Source organism: Phalangium opilio, unplaced genomic scaffold, assembly GCF_054372755.1.
Source record: "Phalangium opilio isolate 3A_F unplaced genomic scaffold, DU_Popi_V2 ptg000077l_1, whole genome shotgun sequence".
NCBI classification, from domain to species: domain Eukaryota; kingdom Metazoa; phylum Arthropoda; class Arachnida; order Opiliones; family Phalangiidae; genus Phalangium; species Phalangium opilio.
In genome coordinates, this window is record NW_028324185.1 from 7,888,835 (window position 1) to 7,905,338 (window position 16,504).

Genomic DNA, 16,504 nt, shown 5'->3' on the forward strand with positions numbered 1-16,504 from the left:
TACGAAGGGGGCGGAGAAAGCTTTGGTTCTATCCAGGGTCTTGGGAGTGGACGTTATCAACGCCGAGGAGTACGGGTGTCCGAAACTGACCACCATCGAGGACTGCGAGACCCCCAAAGCCTGCACGTACCACCGGAACGGCAACAACTGCACCCTGGTGAAAGCCGCGAGGCTAAGCACATGGCTCCATCGGAGAGAGTATGCGAACATTTAAATTTTTTAAATTATATATCAAAATGTAATGGGTGTCAGAGAAATGCCGCAATAAAATATGCTAATAAAGAAGCTATAAAATCTATTGCCGAGTGTTGTATAAATATCCTACAGGGCAATGTCCCTCTTTCAGAAAACGAGAAGCGGCGGTTGAAGAAACATCGACACGCCATAAGACGAGTTACGTCGAAAATCCCTAATTCAAAAAAGAAGAAAATACTAATTCAAAACGGGGGCTTCATCCCTTTACTCCTTGGACCCTTACTATCTATCATCAGCTCAGTGGCAGGTGCGGCTATAAGTCGCGCAATAAAATAGAATGGCACGAAAAATGTTATTAATTTCTGAAGACACGTATAATAGGTTAAATTGAAATAGCGGTTTCAAAGTCGACACTTCGATGGAGTTAGAGAAGGATGATAAGTTGAAATCTATCATTAACGATGCTAAATTAAACGATACTGACAAATTATTAAGATATAACCACGTACTTTCGAGGGAAATTAGTAAAACGGTGAAAAAGAAGAAAGTGAAACCAGCGAAAAACCAGAATTGGAGTTCTGAAATCGTCTCTTCGGTCCCCTCTTATATTGCAGTCGATTGTTTGAACTTGTACAAATGGATAGACTATATATCAAAAATAAGATGGACACACGCCGGGGAATTAATATATGAGAATCGTAAAATCGTCGGTTACAATATAATTGATTTATTGGCTTACACTGCGACGAGTTCTAAAAAACGGTCGCTCGTCATTGGCGCCTCACAGTTTTACAAACTTTTATATGAGGCTAATGTACCGCGTACATTAATTAAAATTAGAAAAACAGACCTACCCCCACCTGAAAAAAGTGAAAAGAAGAAAGAAAAAGTGGAGAAAGAAAAAGTGGAGAAGGTGAAGGAGGATTATTATTTCCCATCCCAGACTGATGAAGGTTTCAGAAATTGGATAAACTTGTAGCATTTGTTTTTTAATAAAATACGTTTCATTTACATTCAACATTTCATTCATTTTAAGTAACCCGATATGGAAGGTTGTGATAACCAGGTGGGTACTTTGTGGCGTTAGCCAACCTAGTAGACACATTTTTTAAATCACCTAAAATTTTAACTGTAGTTTTAGTAATTGCTATATTCCTAATTATAGAAGTTAGCGACTTTCTCTTGTGGCATTATAGTAGTGTAACAAACCGCACCCTTAATGGATAGACTAAAATTCCAAGGTTTCTGACCCGGATTCCTACGGGAGTGTTCTCGGGCTATACCGAGCGGCTGAAGAGGATGGGTTAAAGGTCACGGTAAAAGACGTAGTGAAATTTTTAAAAACCCAAGATACGTATACATTACACAGGAATGCTAGAAAAAACTTTAAGAGAAATAGGACAATAGTTTATGGGATTGATGAGCAGTGGCTAGAGCTCGGAATTTGTATAACTTTTGTTGCTTAGGTACGATCTCTTGAATATCAATCAAATCTATCCATTCAAATAATTTAAGCCTATCTATATTTTCCAAAAACCTTATTCGAAACCAAAACCATAAATGTGTAATTTTATCCGTTCATGATTTCGTAGCGTAATTTTGGATTCGTAAAGGAGTAGACATAATCTTTTGCGTACGTTTTAAGAGCATTAATTAACAGATAAAATAATTAAATAATAATTTTTAACGTCAATTAAATACGTTTCTTTATTTACAAATAATATTGTTACCGGATAGTTTAATCTGCCATTAAAGTAGGTGTATATAATTTGATAAAAAACCAGCAACCTTATCTAATCCGATTTTGCAATACTATTTTTTATTCAGAGTTAAGTTAATGCTTTGTAGTTATCCATTTTTAACCGTTTCTTAATCCGTTATCTGCAAGCTGATGCATTAACACGGATTTTCAACTGTCAGTTTATAATGATCTGGCGGGTCACTCGGGTGGTCGTGAACGGTGGTACTAGTGTTTCGCAATGTTAGTGCATGTAGACCTTGGTTAATGGCTACAGGTTGTTCTTCAGAACTCAGTTTACCTGAATCGTCGCAACCTGACGTTGCACAAACGTGAAGTGACTGTTGGCGGCATTTCAACATCTCATATCGAGAGTCTTACCATGGCAAAACAATTTGCAAAATGACTGCACTGTGATAAATAAGTACCAACGTCTTATTTGTTGTATATTATGTGCAAAATTAGTAACTATTTCTTACAAAAGTGCGTCGTATACCCAAGGATCCAAGACCAACATAAGGACAGGGAACTTGAAATACCACGTTGAGAAGAAACATCCCAAATATAATACTGATCGCGATTATCAATGGTGAATTGCAATAGCTAATACCTATAGATGAATAGAAATCATACTTTTATAAACAGGAGAAGTCCATATCCAGTGCATAAACAGGTTTAAAAACGTCAGACTTCAAATATGGCAATTCTTTCAACAGCCCGCATATTATTTTCACCTGTTTTTCCGTTTCCGTGGTATTCGATTTGAGGGTTGTTTTGTTTGTACCCAACCGCATTTCTGCAAAAGCGCCTTCAATGTCGCTGTTTATCAGGATCTCATATCTCTTATCATGCTTCTTGAGCTAATTTTAAGGTGTGTTCTTTCCCTAGTAGCATTTTCTATCCGTTTTGTAGTCGGATTATTGTCGGTACAGGCGGTTAGTTGTCCGAATCGGTTAAACGTCGGTAAACGTCTTCAAACCACCTTAAGTCGGATACACGACTCAAAACACGACGTGGAATGCACCTTGCCTACTAAATTGCTCGGACATGAAGTATTGTAGACCGACAGTCTGATAATTATTTCGGGCCGATTGATCAGGTTTGGTGTTGGGCCAACTAGTGGGTTCGGTCAAACTGAGAGCAAAATGTCCTAGAACCTGCCGCCTACAATATTTAATTACAAATATACGGGCACCCAAACATAGGCCCCTAAAGCAAGGAAAACGTTTCAAACTTGCAGTAATACGTACTAGCCTGCCCATCTTGTTTAGAAGAGATAGAAGTCTTTGAAAGATGTTAAAACACTGCAACACTTTCATTTAGCTTCATTTTACCTACTCAAGCACACTGCAATCCATTTATTTCTACAAGATAAAGATTCAATAACATTGTAGCGAGATGGGAAAAACGTGACGCTTCTCTTAATAGCTACTAGCAAAGGCGCGGTTATAACAAAGACTAGTTAGCAGTGACCCGCTGTAGCTCAAAAGGTAATATCGAAGTGCTGTATTTCTTCTAAATCAGAAGGCCAGGATGATGTCTTGTTTCACGTGTGGGACTATTTCCCTATTTTAAGGGTCATTGTTTAAGAGGCCCATATATCCGTAACTAAATAGTGTAGACCCCTTATTTTTTTTACACGTCCCACTTAGTTGTATCTAGAAAAATGTCCTTTAATTTATAGCAGACTAATCAGAAACAACATGTATAGGTCCCATTCATTAGAAACTAGACTATTCAACACTCTTAGTTCACACTACAGTAATAGTATGTTTTACAGTGGACAATGCCTCTGATAACAAAAGGTTTAGGAAGAAGCTTGACCAGATAAGGCCACAAATAGGACTTAGATTCTGAACTGGAAATGGAATTAGTTGCCTTGCTCACATGACCACCCTAAATCCCAGCCTTCTTGCAATAGTGAAGAGGAATGTGGTCCTGAAGGCATTGTGATTTCAAACTTGGAATCAAGCATTGGCAATACTGTAGCTAAAGTAAAATGCAACTATAATCTTCTCGGTGTCTACTCTGTACCAATAGAATTGATTTTTTTGACATTTGACCATAGTGACGTGCACATGAGTTGAGCTTTAGGTTTCTTTGTATCTTTGATTTACCAATGTAGTGGGCTATTAGCATATTATATTCTCTGTCAGTTGCTTAAGTGCTATGTACCCCCATCTACCTAGCATATTAGGAGACTAACCTTTATCTCCGCGAATCGATTGCAGAAGAACATAACCTCTTAAAGTTCGGTTATTCAAGTTATTCTAGGTTGTAGTCTTTAGTTTGAAAAGTTGAGCTAGTTCTGGGATTAAATTACTTAAAGATTACATATAGAGGCATAATGTACTCGTCTCTCTTTAATATATTTGTTATACACGTCTTAAACGGTGCCGGCTGGCCTGCATTGGGGCACGGGGGCCATGAGATCGACCCTGGATAAGCTTCCTCTTCATCTCTTCGTTGAGGAGGAGGCTGTCATGGGTGAGTACAGGCTCTACAAAAATCGCTGTTGCGGGTATGCAGACTTTGGGATCACAGCCATACCAAGCTCTTTTGGAAGCATGCCGCACTTGAGCCGTCGCTGACGATGCGCTCTGACAAAACCGTTACCAGTTTTGATTTTACAAAGCCATTCAGCACCCACTTTCCCCAGTCAGTCCGAGTGGACTAACCTGATGCCTCTTGGTACCGGGGTTCTAAGGCTGATTCCGGCGCTGGTGCCGGTTACTACCACAAAGGTCGGTTTTTCTGAGAGTCTGGACACCTATGCAAGTGTGTTCCAGACGGGGATGGCCTCGATCTGTTATTGCGCGGACTATTGCGTCAATAAAGGTTATACCGGACGGACTGTAAGAATTAATTCTGACAGTTAGGCCTCCTTGGAAGCGTTGAACCAGTATCAGATGACTTCTCTACTGGTGCACAGTTGCCTTGATCTGCTTGCGCGACTGCCAGCCCGCAAAAGGGTTCAGGTGTTCTGGGTGCCGGTCACAGCGGTTATCATGGCCATGAGCAAGCTTATAGGTTTGGTAAAAAGGGGGCGGAGGCATACTATGATTGCAGCGTCCATCCGAAAGATCTCGAAGGATAATCAAAGGCTCAGTGCTTCTCAAGTACTACAAGCATGAACATCCTTTTCCTCACACCGACAAACTCGAATGGTGGAAGGTATAGACCTGGTTAAGGTTAGTATTGTCGTGGAATAATATCATAACAAGCTGTACCATTACGGGTCAATAAATAAGTTTACCCAACGGTTAGCAAAATGGCAAGCGAATTTTTTTCACTAAAGGGTCGTCAGTTGCTTTTGAGGGACATTTTTCTGGAAGCGTTTTACTATGACACCAGACAGGATTTTATATTTCACTTGTATTTAATAGTGGTGGAAACGGAGTATTTTTGTTAATACATTACTAATGTGAACAACCAATAATGTTTTTTTGAAATAAATATGTATAAATTCACTGGATGTTTGCGCAATTACATTGTTTATTAGCAATGAAGAGCAACCAGAAAAGGAACTAACGAGGCATTGTCTGCACAATTGTGACTTCGAGGGACATGTACAAGTATCTTATGATGACTTTTAAGTACGTCTGTAATTGAGAATAGTACTTTACTCGTCCTTTATAACTTCAGATTCTAGCCAAGAACAAGGACACAAAGTTCAAATATCATAAAATTATGACTGTACCGTATACATATTTTAACATAAGATGTTGAAACCAGGTTCATAATTGATTAATAGGCAATCGGTCTTATCTCAATTATATTAATGCTTTGCAGTGTTTTAGTTTAAACGAACGTTATTCATTTACTAGTTTTTGATGTACAGTTAAGAAAACTTACCACGTTACGTAATATGTAAGCTTATCTATACATAATGTAACTTACTCTACGTTTATCCGAATGGATACAGTTGATTGATATGGGCTTGCAAACAATACATCTTTCAACCTACAACCGAATAGGCCAACCTATAAAATAGAAGCTACTATATTTTATATCTGGGTAAATTAACCGCGAATAATTTGTAGACATAAACGTGAATAACAAACGATAATGGATATCCGATTCCGAGCTCTAGCAGTGGCAGATTGACTAAGCTGATTTGAAAAGCTTAACTCGTCACAATAAAGGGTTCAGATACCTTCTATGTTGCATTGACGTTTTCATTAAATACGCCTTTGTGGTGGCTACCAAGGACAAGAAAGGACCGACCATCCTTAGGGCTATTAAGGCTATTCTAGATTCTGGCCGATCACCGAAGCGAGTGCAAAGTGACCACGGTAATGAATTCATATGCAGAGATGTGCAAAAAAAATTGAAGAGGAGGGGGATTGAGTTCTTTGCCCCGGATTCCGAACAGAAAGCTACGATAGTCGAAAGGTTCAACAGAACTCTAAAAAGTCGCATGTATCGATATTTCACGGAAAACAATACCTATAAGTACATTGACGCTCTTAAAGACATGGTTCAAACTTATAATAACAATTATCATCGATCCATAAAGTGTAAACCGGTTGAAGTCACACCGGAAACATCGAGACGTGTATGGGGAAACCTCTACGGTGATTTAGACTTCTCTCATCCATTAAAGTATCCTTTAGATATTGGTGACGTAGTTCGGATAAGTAAACATAAGAATATTTTCGAGAAGGGTTACTTGCCCACGTGGTCGGAAGAACTTTTCAAAGTGGCGGAGAGATTACCCCGCAGTCCACCGGTGTATAAGATCCAGGATTTGAATTCGGAACCAATTACCGGTATTTTTTACAAGGAACAATTACAGAAAGTGGGTAAAGACCTAAATTCTAGCGTGTTTAAAATAGAAAAGATCTTGAGGAAACGTCGCAGACCCGACGGGACGTTAGAGAAGCTAGTACGTTGGAAAGGATACTCTCCGTCTTTTGACAGTTGGGTTCAGGAAATATATATAGTATGAGCTTTTACATCACTTTACCTTCCGACTCGTCGGTGAGGTATTTTCCCAACAATACGAGAAGTAAATTCAGGACATAACTCCCTGAACCCGTAAAATTGGAAGGATTTTACGAAGTAGGCTTAGCGGAAATTAGCTACCCGCACACTTGGGATAATTTGAGTAAGACATGCTCTCTTATACTCGTGAGTAATGGTAAAGTAGTATATTCTACAATTATAGAGTTACCTGCTGGATATTATGGTAATATCCAGGACCTTATCGAGCAGCTTAACTACGTCGAGGATGACGTGTCAGACGGTATTTCGCGTGAACCTTCAATTCCCGCCCAGCTCAAGTATTCCTTTAGTTACATAAAACGCATACGAAGAGTACAAATTTCTCTCAAGGATGAATATTTGTTAACTATACCGGGGGAGTTAGCTGTTATTCTTGGATTTTCGAAAGATTCCACAGAATCCACGACTTTTTCTCAGTCTACCATAGCTAAGTACCCCTCTGACCTCGACGCAGGAGTTCATTCACTCTTTGTTTATAGCGACGTGGTCGAGAGTAGACCCGTGGGGGATGTATACATACCTCTACTAAGAATCGTTAGCGTGCAGGGTAATGACGGAGAAACGGTAGACAAAGATTTTCCTAGACCACACTACCTCCCCCTCGCCTGCAATACTTTCCAGTCAATTGAAGTTAACATAATGAGTGAGCTCGGTACTCCCATAGTCCTTAAACCAATCGGACTACGATCAACACTTTTTAAACCAGATCGGACATGGTGGAAAATTTGATTATTATAAACACTTTCATTCCCAAATTGGTAATTCTTTGGCAGTATACAGGGGACTTCCGGTGCAACACGGGTACGGATTGGGAAACTTCATTTCATCGGCATTCCGGCGGGCTATGCCTCTACTCAAAAGGGGTGCCAGTTACCTCGGTAAAAAGTTTTTGAACACAGGTGCGAAGGTCGTGACTGACGTAGCTAGCGGGATCCCTGTAAAAGCATCTGTAAAATCTCACGGAAAAGCCGCGGCTAAAGACGTCACCCTTAGTGCGGCGGAAGAAATCCGAAAAATGACGGGGAATGGTAATAAAAGGAAGCGTAGGTCTAGATCACTCGTCAGTTCAGTCGTGACAAGAAAGAGGAAAGCAACATCCTTTAAACATCCAGATATTTTTACTTAAAAAATATAATGACACAAGTCCACCCTGGTTCGCATGGGTCAATCAGTAGCGAAGTCGAACTTTTCGACGTACCTCTTACCAATACCAGTATTCTAAGTGGAGAATGGGTCGAATACAGCCCAATATCTAACATTTATGAAAATTCGACAATCACGTTTACCGTGGCTGGTAGTTCCGACGCGTATTTGGACTTGTCCAAGACTTTACTACATCTCCAAGTCAGGATTGTCAACCCGGCCGATGGGACTACAATTCCGGCCGCTGCTGATAAAGTGGGGCCGGTAAATAATTTCCTGCATAGTTTTTTCAGCGAAGTACACTTTTCGGCGCAAGAGAGATCGGTCACACCATCGCCGCAAAACTACCCATACAAGGCCATGTTTCAAACGGCGGTGACATACGGAGGACCGGCCAAAACTAGTTTTCTTACTAGTTCCATGTTTTACAAAGACACAGCTGGAAAATTTGACGAGTTGGATGAGAACGATGGATTTAAAACAAGGGCAGCCAAATATGACGAATCTTAAATTCAAGTTTGATAAAAGTCCAAACGATTTTTGCATACACGCGGAAGGGGCGGTTAAATGGAAAGTAGTTTACGAGTTGGCATCTCTTTATGTTCGCAAAGTAAAATTACCCTCGGAAGTACTTATATCGCATGCCAAATGTCTGGAACTGGCAACTATGAAATACCCAATTATTCGCACGGAATGTAACTCTTTTTCAATTAACAGTGGTACCAAAATTTGCGTTAGAGATAATTTATTCATGGGTCAACTACCTAAAAGAGTTCTTTTCGCTCTTGTAGACCAGAATGCTTATTTGGGTGAATACAAAAAGTCCCCGTTTAATTTTCAACATTTTGATTTAAATCATTTTGCCTTGTACCTTGACGGAGCTAGCGTCCCTCATAAACCTCTTACCCCGAACTTTTCTGGTGGTCAATATATGAGATCTTATACTAATCTCTTTACTCAAACTTCTCAATGGTTATTGGACGAGGGAAATTACATTTCACGGGAGGAATTCCCCAATGGGAATTGCATATTTGCTTTTGATTTAAGCGCCGACCTCAGTAGTTCAACTTCTCAATTTCAATTGATAAGGAATGGTAACTTGCGATTGGAATTAAAATTCACCAAGGACTTGCCCAAGACTATCACAGTTCTATATTACTCTGAGTTTCAGAATTTAATCGAGATTGATAAAAATAGAACAGTTATTTACGATTACAATTAAAAAGAAATGGACACACTGCAAATAACTAAAATTATGCAAAAGGATAAATTCACCAAAGATCTGTTTCGAGGTGTTTTTGCCGCCGATCAGCTACCCCGGAAAGTAAAATTTTTCCCTTCACTCTATATTGTAAATACTGGCTCGTCAAAGACTGAAGGCATGCATTGGACTTGTATATATTTTTCAAGTCGACAAAATACAGAGTTTTTCGACAGTTTTGGAAACCCTCCCGACATGTTTGAATTTAATGATTTCGTGGAACGTAATAGTCTTACTATAACTTTTAATTCAAAGCAGTTTCAAGGAGATTTCTCCAATACTTGTGGTGGATATTGTATTTATTTTTCTTTGTTCAGATGTAGAGGTATTAAAGTGTTTGATATTTGTTCAAAGTTTAAAACTGATAAAGATACGAATGATAAAATGATATCGCAATTTATGTATAAGAGATTTTCAATAAAGTTTTTTTTAAAACAAATACAGAGTCTTGAATATTTTTTTTACAGATAACCACGCGTCGCGCACGCGCGGGGGATTTAAATATTTCCCCGCGCGGATTAATTCACACGCGCGCGCGCCGTCTCGCGGGGAGGCCTGGCCCCTCTCCCCTCCTCGTACATGAAAAAAGTAGGAAAAATTTGAATAAGAATACTTTAACTTAATATATATATTTTCAACAACATTTTAAAAATTTATAAAAGTTTATACAAATTTACAAGAAAGATATTTATACAATTCTAAGTTATTTACAGTTCTAAGATATTTAAGTTACACAATTCAAAAATAATTCAAGAGAGAAACCGGGCTATGCCACGGAGGAAAACTCTCTTTTATAGATCCCTAATTTTACAATGTCCCAGCGCATAAGTTGATACACCGTCGATGATGTAACGTTTATCATCGCACGGGTTCAAGGCAAGTTTCGTCTGTCTTATGGAAAACAACTCATGTTTTAGGCTGACTATTCTTTTCACTTCCTCTACGGTGAGTTCCCGCTGTAATAGACACGCCTTATATTCGGCGTGGCGTATCTTCTTCTGGACTACTCTGCGACAGATTCCTTTAGCCGTCTTCTTTTCTCCCTTCGCAGACAGGATGGAGTACATCTTAGGCCTTAACCCGCAGGACTCCTGGATAGGTGTCCCATTGAGTTCGTCTTTAAACTTCCCAAGGACTTTCTTATTTTCCTCGCTGATCAATGGATGGTCTCGAGGGTAGTCTGAGAAGTCAAACATATCCTTGTTCTCGGCAAAGTCCCTGGGCAAGTCATCGGTGAATATCTCGTAGGTCAGCGAGTCTCTAATGAGTAGGAAAAAAAAACTTTAGTTGCGGTTTGGGGATAAAGCGCGAAAAACATGATTTAACACTTACCAGTATCCGTGAAAAGAAGTTTAGCGTCTTTACCGTATCTTGCTCTTATAGTATTATAATGAAAGTCGTACATAATCAACTTTGACAAATCTAAGATAGCGAACCCTGTGTAAATAGGTCTATCTAAGGTTAAGACCTTATGCAGTGCGTGAATCCCGACCAAGTCGTTTTTGAATACGGTAAATCTTTGGAATGTAGGTGAACTTGCTTTTTTAATGGCTCGCTCCCTAGTCTGTACGAGATCTAAATTTATACGGTTGCGGAGATTCTCCATGGTTTTCCCAAACACAGAGTTGTTACAAAGCTTGAAAAAGTCTTTTTCAAAAGCGTTGACCGCTTGCTTCCTCTTCTCTGTATTAAATTCTATAAAGGGTTTTAACCACGCCCCCTGTTCAAAAGTGAGAATTTTATGGATTTTTCCCAATTTCATCCCTAATGAGAGATAGAACTTAAGGTTCCGGTAGTGCAGGACGTATTTCTCTCTATTGTTAAGCGTCGGTATTAGTTTAGGGAGGCTATCTTTTATCTTAAGATTTAGTTTGTTTAATTGATCTACCGAAAAGGGTGATAGTTCGTCCACTTTAACAACTCGCTTTTCAGGGGCTAGGGGATAGCAATTATGTTCCTCGTGTAAATTATCAGGATATTCGAGATCTACTTCTAAAATAAATCCCTGGGAATCGTCGTCGGGATGGTTAAGAATAATTTCTCGAGTGTAATCCTGGCACGGGTGCAACCATCGAAAGCCTCCCATAGGCAGGTGGTGGCACATGACCGTACCGTAAAGGTTATTACAGTCTAAATAAGTGATGTACGAACTAGGTTTGGCAGGGTCGTAGGTTTCGGGGAGGTCCTTATTATTGGCTACCGCTAACCTATGTGTAATAAGAGATACACCCCCTCTAATTCCTTTCTCAATGAATAGATGCATGTCCGGATCAAGGAATAGTTCCAATTTTACCCCGGTCATACGTAGAGCGCTCTGCCAAGCGAACCCGGGGCCGGTAAAGGCGTGGGCGCAGTCTAGCTTGTAGTACTCTAAACACATAGCCCGGAAGTTCTCAAATACATCCGCTAAGAGTAGAACGTCGGTTTGCACATACAAATCGTGGTACTCGCCGAGGTTAGAGATTCGGAATTCCTCCCAAACCTTTTGAGCATGGGAATAATCCTCGTCACTAACCCCTTCATCAGTCAAGGTGAGAAAAATTCTTCTTTAGTTGGTAACCCCGTCTCGCCGAATTTCCTCTCATCGTCAAAGTAATCGTAAGGGTATACCTGCTTCCTCAACAGGTATGTCACCTCCTCGGGGTTGAAGACAGAGTTTAAGCATTTAAACTTGTCCGCTCCTCCTCGACTCAAGTTGGAAACTAGGGACTCGAGAGAAGCTGGCATAAACCTGATTGAGTCTAGAAACCGTAGATTGCCCAAAGAAAACGATATGTAGGTTTCGGAATTGGTGGGTATGCACTTAATTTCTTGATGTTTAAAGAGTCCGATTTTGTCCATTATGAGATGGGAGTCGTATCGGGAGATATTATGCATAAAGACGGGAACAAAGTTCGGCGTCTTCAGATTGAGGTTACACGAATTATGGGCCGCACCCCTGTAGGCTCCATTCGTGTGATCGTGATCCCTCACTTTGCAGTTATCATGGGTGAACTCTTTCCCGCATATGTAACAGACTTGAGCCGAAACGAAATCCGCCACTTCCTGGTCAGTCAGATTCATGGGCGTGTTGTCTTTAAGTTTTCTCTGGATAATTTCATCTTCGAGTAGAAGTTTTTGTAAAAAACTTTCAGCAGCGTCCATCCCTCGGTACGTCACAGGTTTTGATACTGAACCATCATGTGCAACAATGACGTAGCTGTATCCGCAGGCAATGTGCTGCGAGATTTTGGTGGTGGAGGAGAGGTTGGCGTCCGGATCACATCTATGTATTTTTTCGAGAACTGCCTCAAAATCCGCATAGATAACGAATTTAACCTGACGGAATGGAAAATAGGAAACGTATTAATATCAGCATTTTTTCTCCCCCGTTTAGTACGTGTTAGTTAAAGTTACTTACTTTTTGCTCCCAGGCGATGTTTTTAAATTCTAGGATTGGTTCCTTTACCGGCATGCGAATCTTCTGGGGGCCATGTATACTACACTCTTTAACGTGTTCCTTGTGGTTCTGTTCGGAGTTTGAACCAGTGAAACGGTGAAGGCAGTAACGGCAATAATAGGTTCTTCCGTTATGATTCGTGAAATCCGACATGAGTCGGCTCAAGCTTCGAATTAAGCAAAAGTGCTTCTTCTCCTCTGTTAATAATAACAGGTCTACCTGACGAGGTACGTCCACCCTGTTCGAACTTACACGCAGCGGAAATATCTCGTTTTCGTAGCCGAAAATATTGATCGATAGATTGTTATCTCGCTCGAACTTTTTTAACGCATCCTCCTTTATTTCAACGGGAAATGTGATTGCCGATGTGTCTAGTTCATCTTGGTATCTCACGTACTTTTCGACGTCATTGGGGTGATTTCTGCGGTTAACGGGGTGTAGATGCGCTAAGACTGACCATAGGAAGCATTTATTGTCCGTGTTTTTAATGTTAAGAATGGCCAGTTTAGAAGCTAACTTTTTAGGGGTTGCGAAATACGTACCCCCGTGTAGTGGCATATAAGCTATTATATTAACTTGTAAGAATAAAATTCTATCGAGAGTCCAACCACTACCTCTTCCCTCAAATTCTTCCATTAAGCGACGTAAAGTTAGTACTCCTAAGTCAATTTGTTCCGGAATAATACCCGGATTTAAAATAATAAGGTTCCGTGTTCTATGGTATATTAGACATTCCACATCCTGTTCTGAATTTCCTAGCTCGCGCGTGTAACGGACGCGAACTGTTAGGTACCACTTTATACCTTTATCCGATGCTAGTTTGTTTCTTAGATAGTTTTCTATAGCTAATCTATGTCTCTGAATATACCGATCTACGTCAGTTTCCACCCTTGCGGGTGTAAATCTGGCGCAGAAGATAGCGTTAGCCAATACGTTTAGCTCTTCCAGTTCGTCGGGAGGAGGTTCATCGGGTACGGGATCCTCCTTCTCTTCTCTATCCATCAGGTTATGAATGTCTTGATTGTCTTGACTTGTCAGGTCAGGCAGTTCGTCCGGGTCATAAAAGTGTTCCGGAACGTGGGAATTCAATTCGTCTTGGTTGTCGAACCGTTTGAAGCAAATGTAGCAGGACACTTTACCGGGCGAGGTGTCGTTCGACGTGATGTCCTCGGGTTGATTCCCTCCTTTAAGAATGGTACTCTCTTCTCGGTGCATCAAGGCGTGCAAGGCTTGGTTTTCCTCGTCGTTCAGGTCATCCAGCGAGTCTTGAGAAGGATTGTTCGTCACCTCACGAGAAATATGCAAAGGAACATCTTCCTGGTCCATCGGATCAGGCAAGGCTTGGTTCTCTCCTTCGGACAGCTCACCTAGTTCGTCTGGGTGAGGAACGGACCGCGCTCCACTAGCGTCGTCCGAAAGAGAGAAGACATTCGGCACGAGAGGGGCGTTATACGTCGAGGTCGAGGCGACGGCAATCGGAATTGGGGATGGGTGCGTAACTTTTTGTTTTTTAACCCTCCGTTGAGTGGGGGAATTATGGGAAGCTAACTGCTTCTGTAACGTAGCACGTCTAGTAAATGTAGACGAACAAACGGTGCATGGGAAAGTGACTCCTTGATGCTTTTCCCGCTTATGTCTTAAAAGATCCTTGTTTTGAATATATTTACGTCCGCAAATATCGCACATCACCATTTTAAACGGTTGATTCTACCATTTCAGGGGGAAAAATAATAAAACTATACCCTCTACAAAATACTGCGTGTTTAATGAAGTGAATCGAAAAAAAATCTTACCTTGTGCATACAATTTCGATGTCCTTAATTTCGGAGGGCAGAGTATTTAAAAATACTTTTTGGGAGCAGCTCTAGAATTTCGGTGGGAACTTCATAGTCTAAAGACATGGTATCTTCTAGCGTATAGGGGGTGGCGCTTTTATACTGTTTTCCAGTTTACTTTAGTCGTAGAATGCATGATTAATGCACTGAAATGGGTTTCTCCCATGGTTTTACCCATTTCTACAATTTTTCCAATCAATATAACCGTTTTGCACTATTGCTTACCAGACATGATTAGAGGAACGTTTCCATACTTTTTATCTGATACTTGAACATGCACGTGGGAAGAGGGATTGATATCTTCGCAATATATGTCTGTTGAAAATAAGATTACCATCTTCCGATATTTGTGCGACGTTTAGGGGAAAAATTTACTAACGCATCGAAAGCAATTGTAAAATTTCTTTTAAATCAATACGGAATATCAGCCTTTCTAAACTAATTTTCACCCCTTGGAAAATTTAACCCCTTATCAGTTAAAACTAGGATGCTTTTTTATCGGTTTGAGAGAAAATATGATGATAAGATTTAAAATAGGCTTACTAATAATTAAAAATGTGCTTAAAATATTATATAAACCTACATACATTAATTTGAAACACATATCATTCAATCATATTTTATTCAGGATGCTATAAATATTGTTTAGCATTCACCACATTTGCGGAAAGCATTTGCTTACAGAATGTAGTACTTAGAAGTGTTTTATTATTAAGGGAGTAAGTATTAATTCTAAATTTAAATTCGACACGGCGTTAAAATAATGCATGTCCACTCGGTCCTTCCATTCCTCCATGATACAGTTATGTTCCAGTTGCGAGGGGTGGTCGATAAGACATCCATTACAGCTGCCAGCGATGAGGTCGGTCAGCTGTTGGGTGACCGTTTCCCAGATGAGTGCATCCACCCTTTTTGCCTCGGCGATGAACGTTATTATTTGGATGTGTACTCCCAGCAATTTTTCCCATAAATATGGGCCTATGGCGAATCCCGTCTTGGTCGGGTAGAGGTTTGCGTAGTCCGCCCCCTTACCCCGTACCATCTGTCTGATGTTCAGCATTTTCCTCTCCTGATAGGTAACGAGTTGAATGCGTCTGTCCTCCGATCCATCGAAGAAGTGGGTGCTGGGTTCGACATCATCCCTCTCGAAGAAATTGTTGACCACATCACGCATATTGTAAAGTTGAAGGTATTCGGCTTCACTCAGCGAGATCCCAGTGGACTCGTCGGTCATTCCGAGTCTAACCTTTCAGTCCGGTGTAATGCTGCATGATTTGGTGTGGGAAAGCTCGAACATGTGGGTGTTATCCCTGAAAAGATACATTAAATATGTTAAGAGGGTAATGGGTTTAACTATAACACTAAGATTTAAAGTAAAAATGAATTGTACTTACATTTTTCAAATGTCCTGGAAAGTCGCAAAGTGTCAATATACGTCGTCTTGGAGAAAGGCTTGGAGAGTTGAACCTTATCTTTATGCCAACCCCGTCTTTTATACCATCCTATCACACGTCCTATCATGTATATTTCATCACCGACCACAACGCCAAAAGTTAACATGACGCCTGATTTTCTTAATTTCCCCGGCCACGTCATGGAATTATCCCTGAAAATTTCCACGCCATTCACAAAGTCAACATGGTGTCAAGCTTTCCCCTGGTTTTCCCGCCGAAATTGAAAATTTCCACGGCATTCACAAAGTCAACATGGTGTCAAGCTTTCCCCTGGTTTTACCATCCTATCACGTGACATGGGTCTATCATTCCCCGCAAATGTTAATACGACACCTATCTACTTAACACGTATTTCCCCTACCGCATTGTCAAAGTCAACGAGAAGGCGCCATTGAAAACAAGGAATTCCCCTCACTTATTTACCCCCATTGG

At 40.5% G+C, this 16,504-nt stretch overlaps 2 protein-coding genes and 1 long non-coding RNA gene across 3 annotated transcripts; 2 read left to right on the forward strand and 1 right to left on the reverse strand.

Moving 5' to 3' along the window:
• Positions 1 to 1,958: 1,958 nt before the first annotated feature.
• LOC149657534 (uncharacterized) lies at positions 1,959 to 2,641 on the reverse strand. Its single transcript, XR_016370058.1, has 3 exons — positions 2,413 to 2,641; positions 2,235 to 2,344; positions 1,959 to 2,161 (listed from the first exon to the last, which is right to left on the reverse strand). It is a non-coding gene; the product is annotated as an uncharacterized LOC149657534 (long non-coding RNA).
• Positions 2,642 to 8,074: 5,433 nt separating this feature from the next.
• Positions 8,075 to 8,593, forward strand: LOC149657535 (uncharacterized protein F54H12.2-like). Its single transcript, XM_089844686.1, has one exon. The coding sequence runs from the start codon at positions 8,075 to 8,077 to the stop codon at positions 8,591 to 8,593; it is 519 nt and encodes a 172-aa protein (XP_089700812.1).
• Positions 8,594 to 8,750: 157 nt separating this feature from the next.
• Positions 8,751 to 9,305, forward strand: LOC149657536 (uncharacterized protein F54H12.2-like). Its single transcript, XM_089844687.1, has one exon. It carries the CDS (start codon positions 8,751 to 8,753, stop codon positions 9,303 to 9,305), a length of 555 nt encoding a protein of 184 aa, XP_089700813.1.
• The last annotated feature ends 7,199 nt before the right edge of the window (positions 9,306 to 16,504 follow it).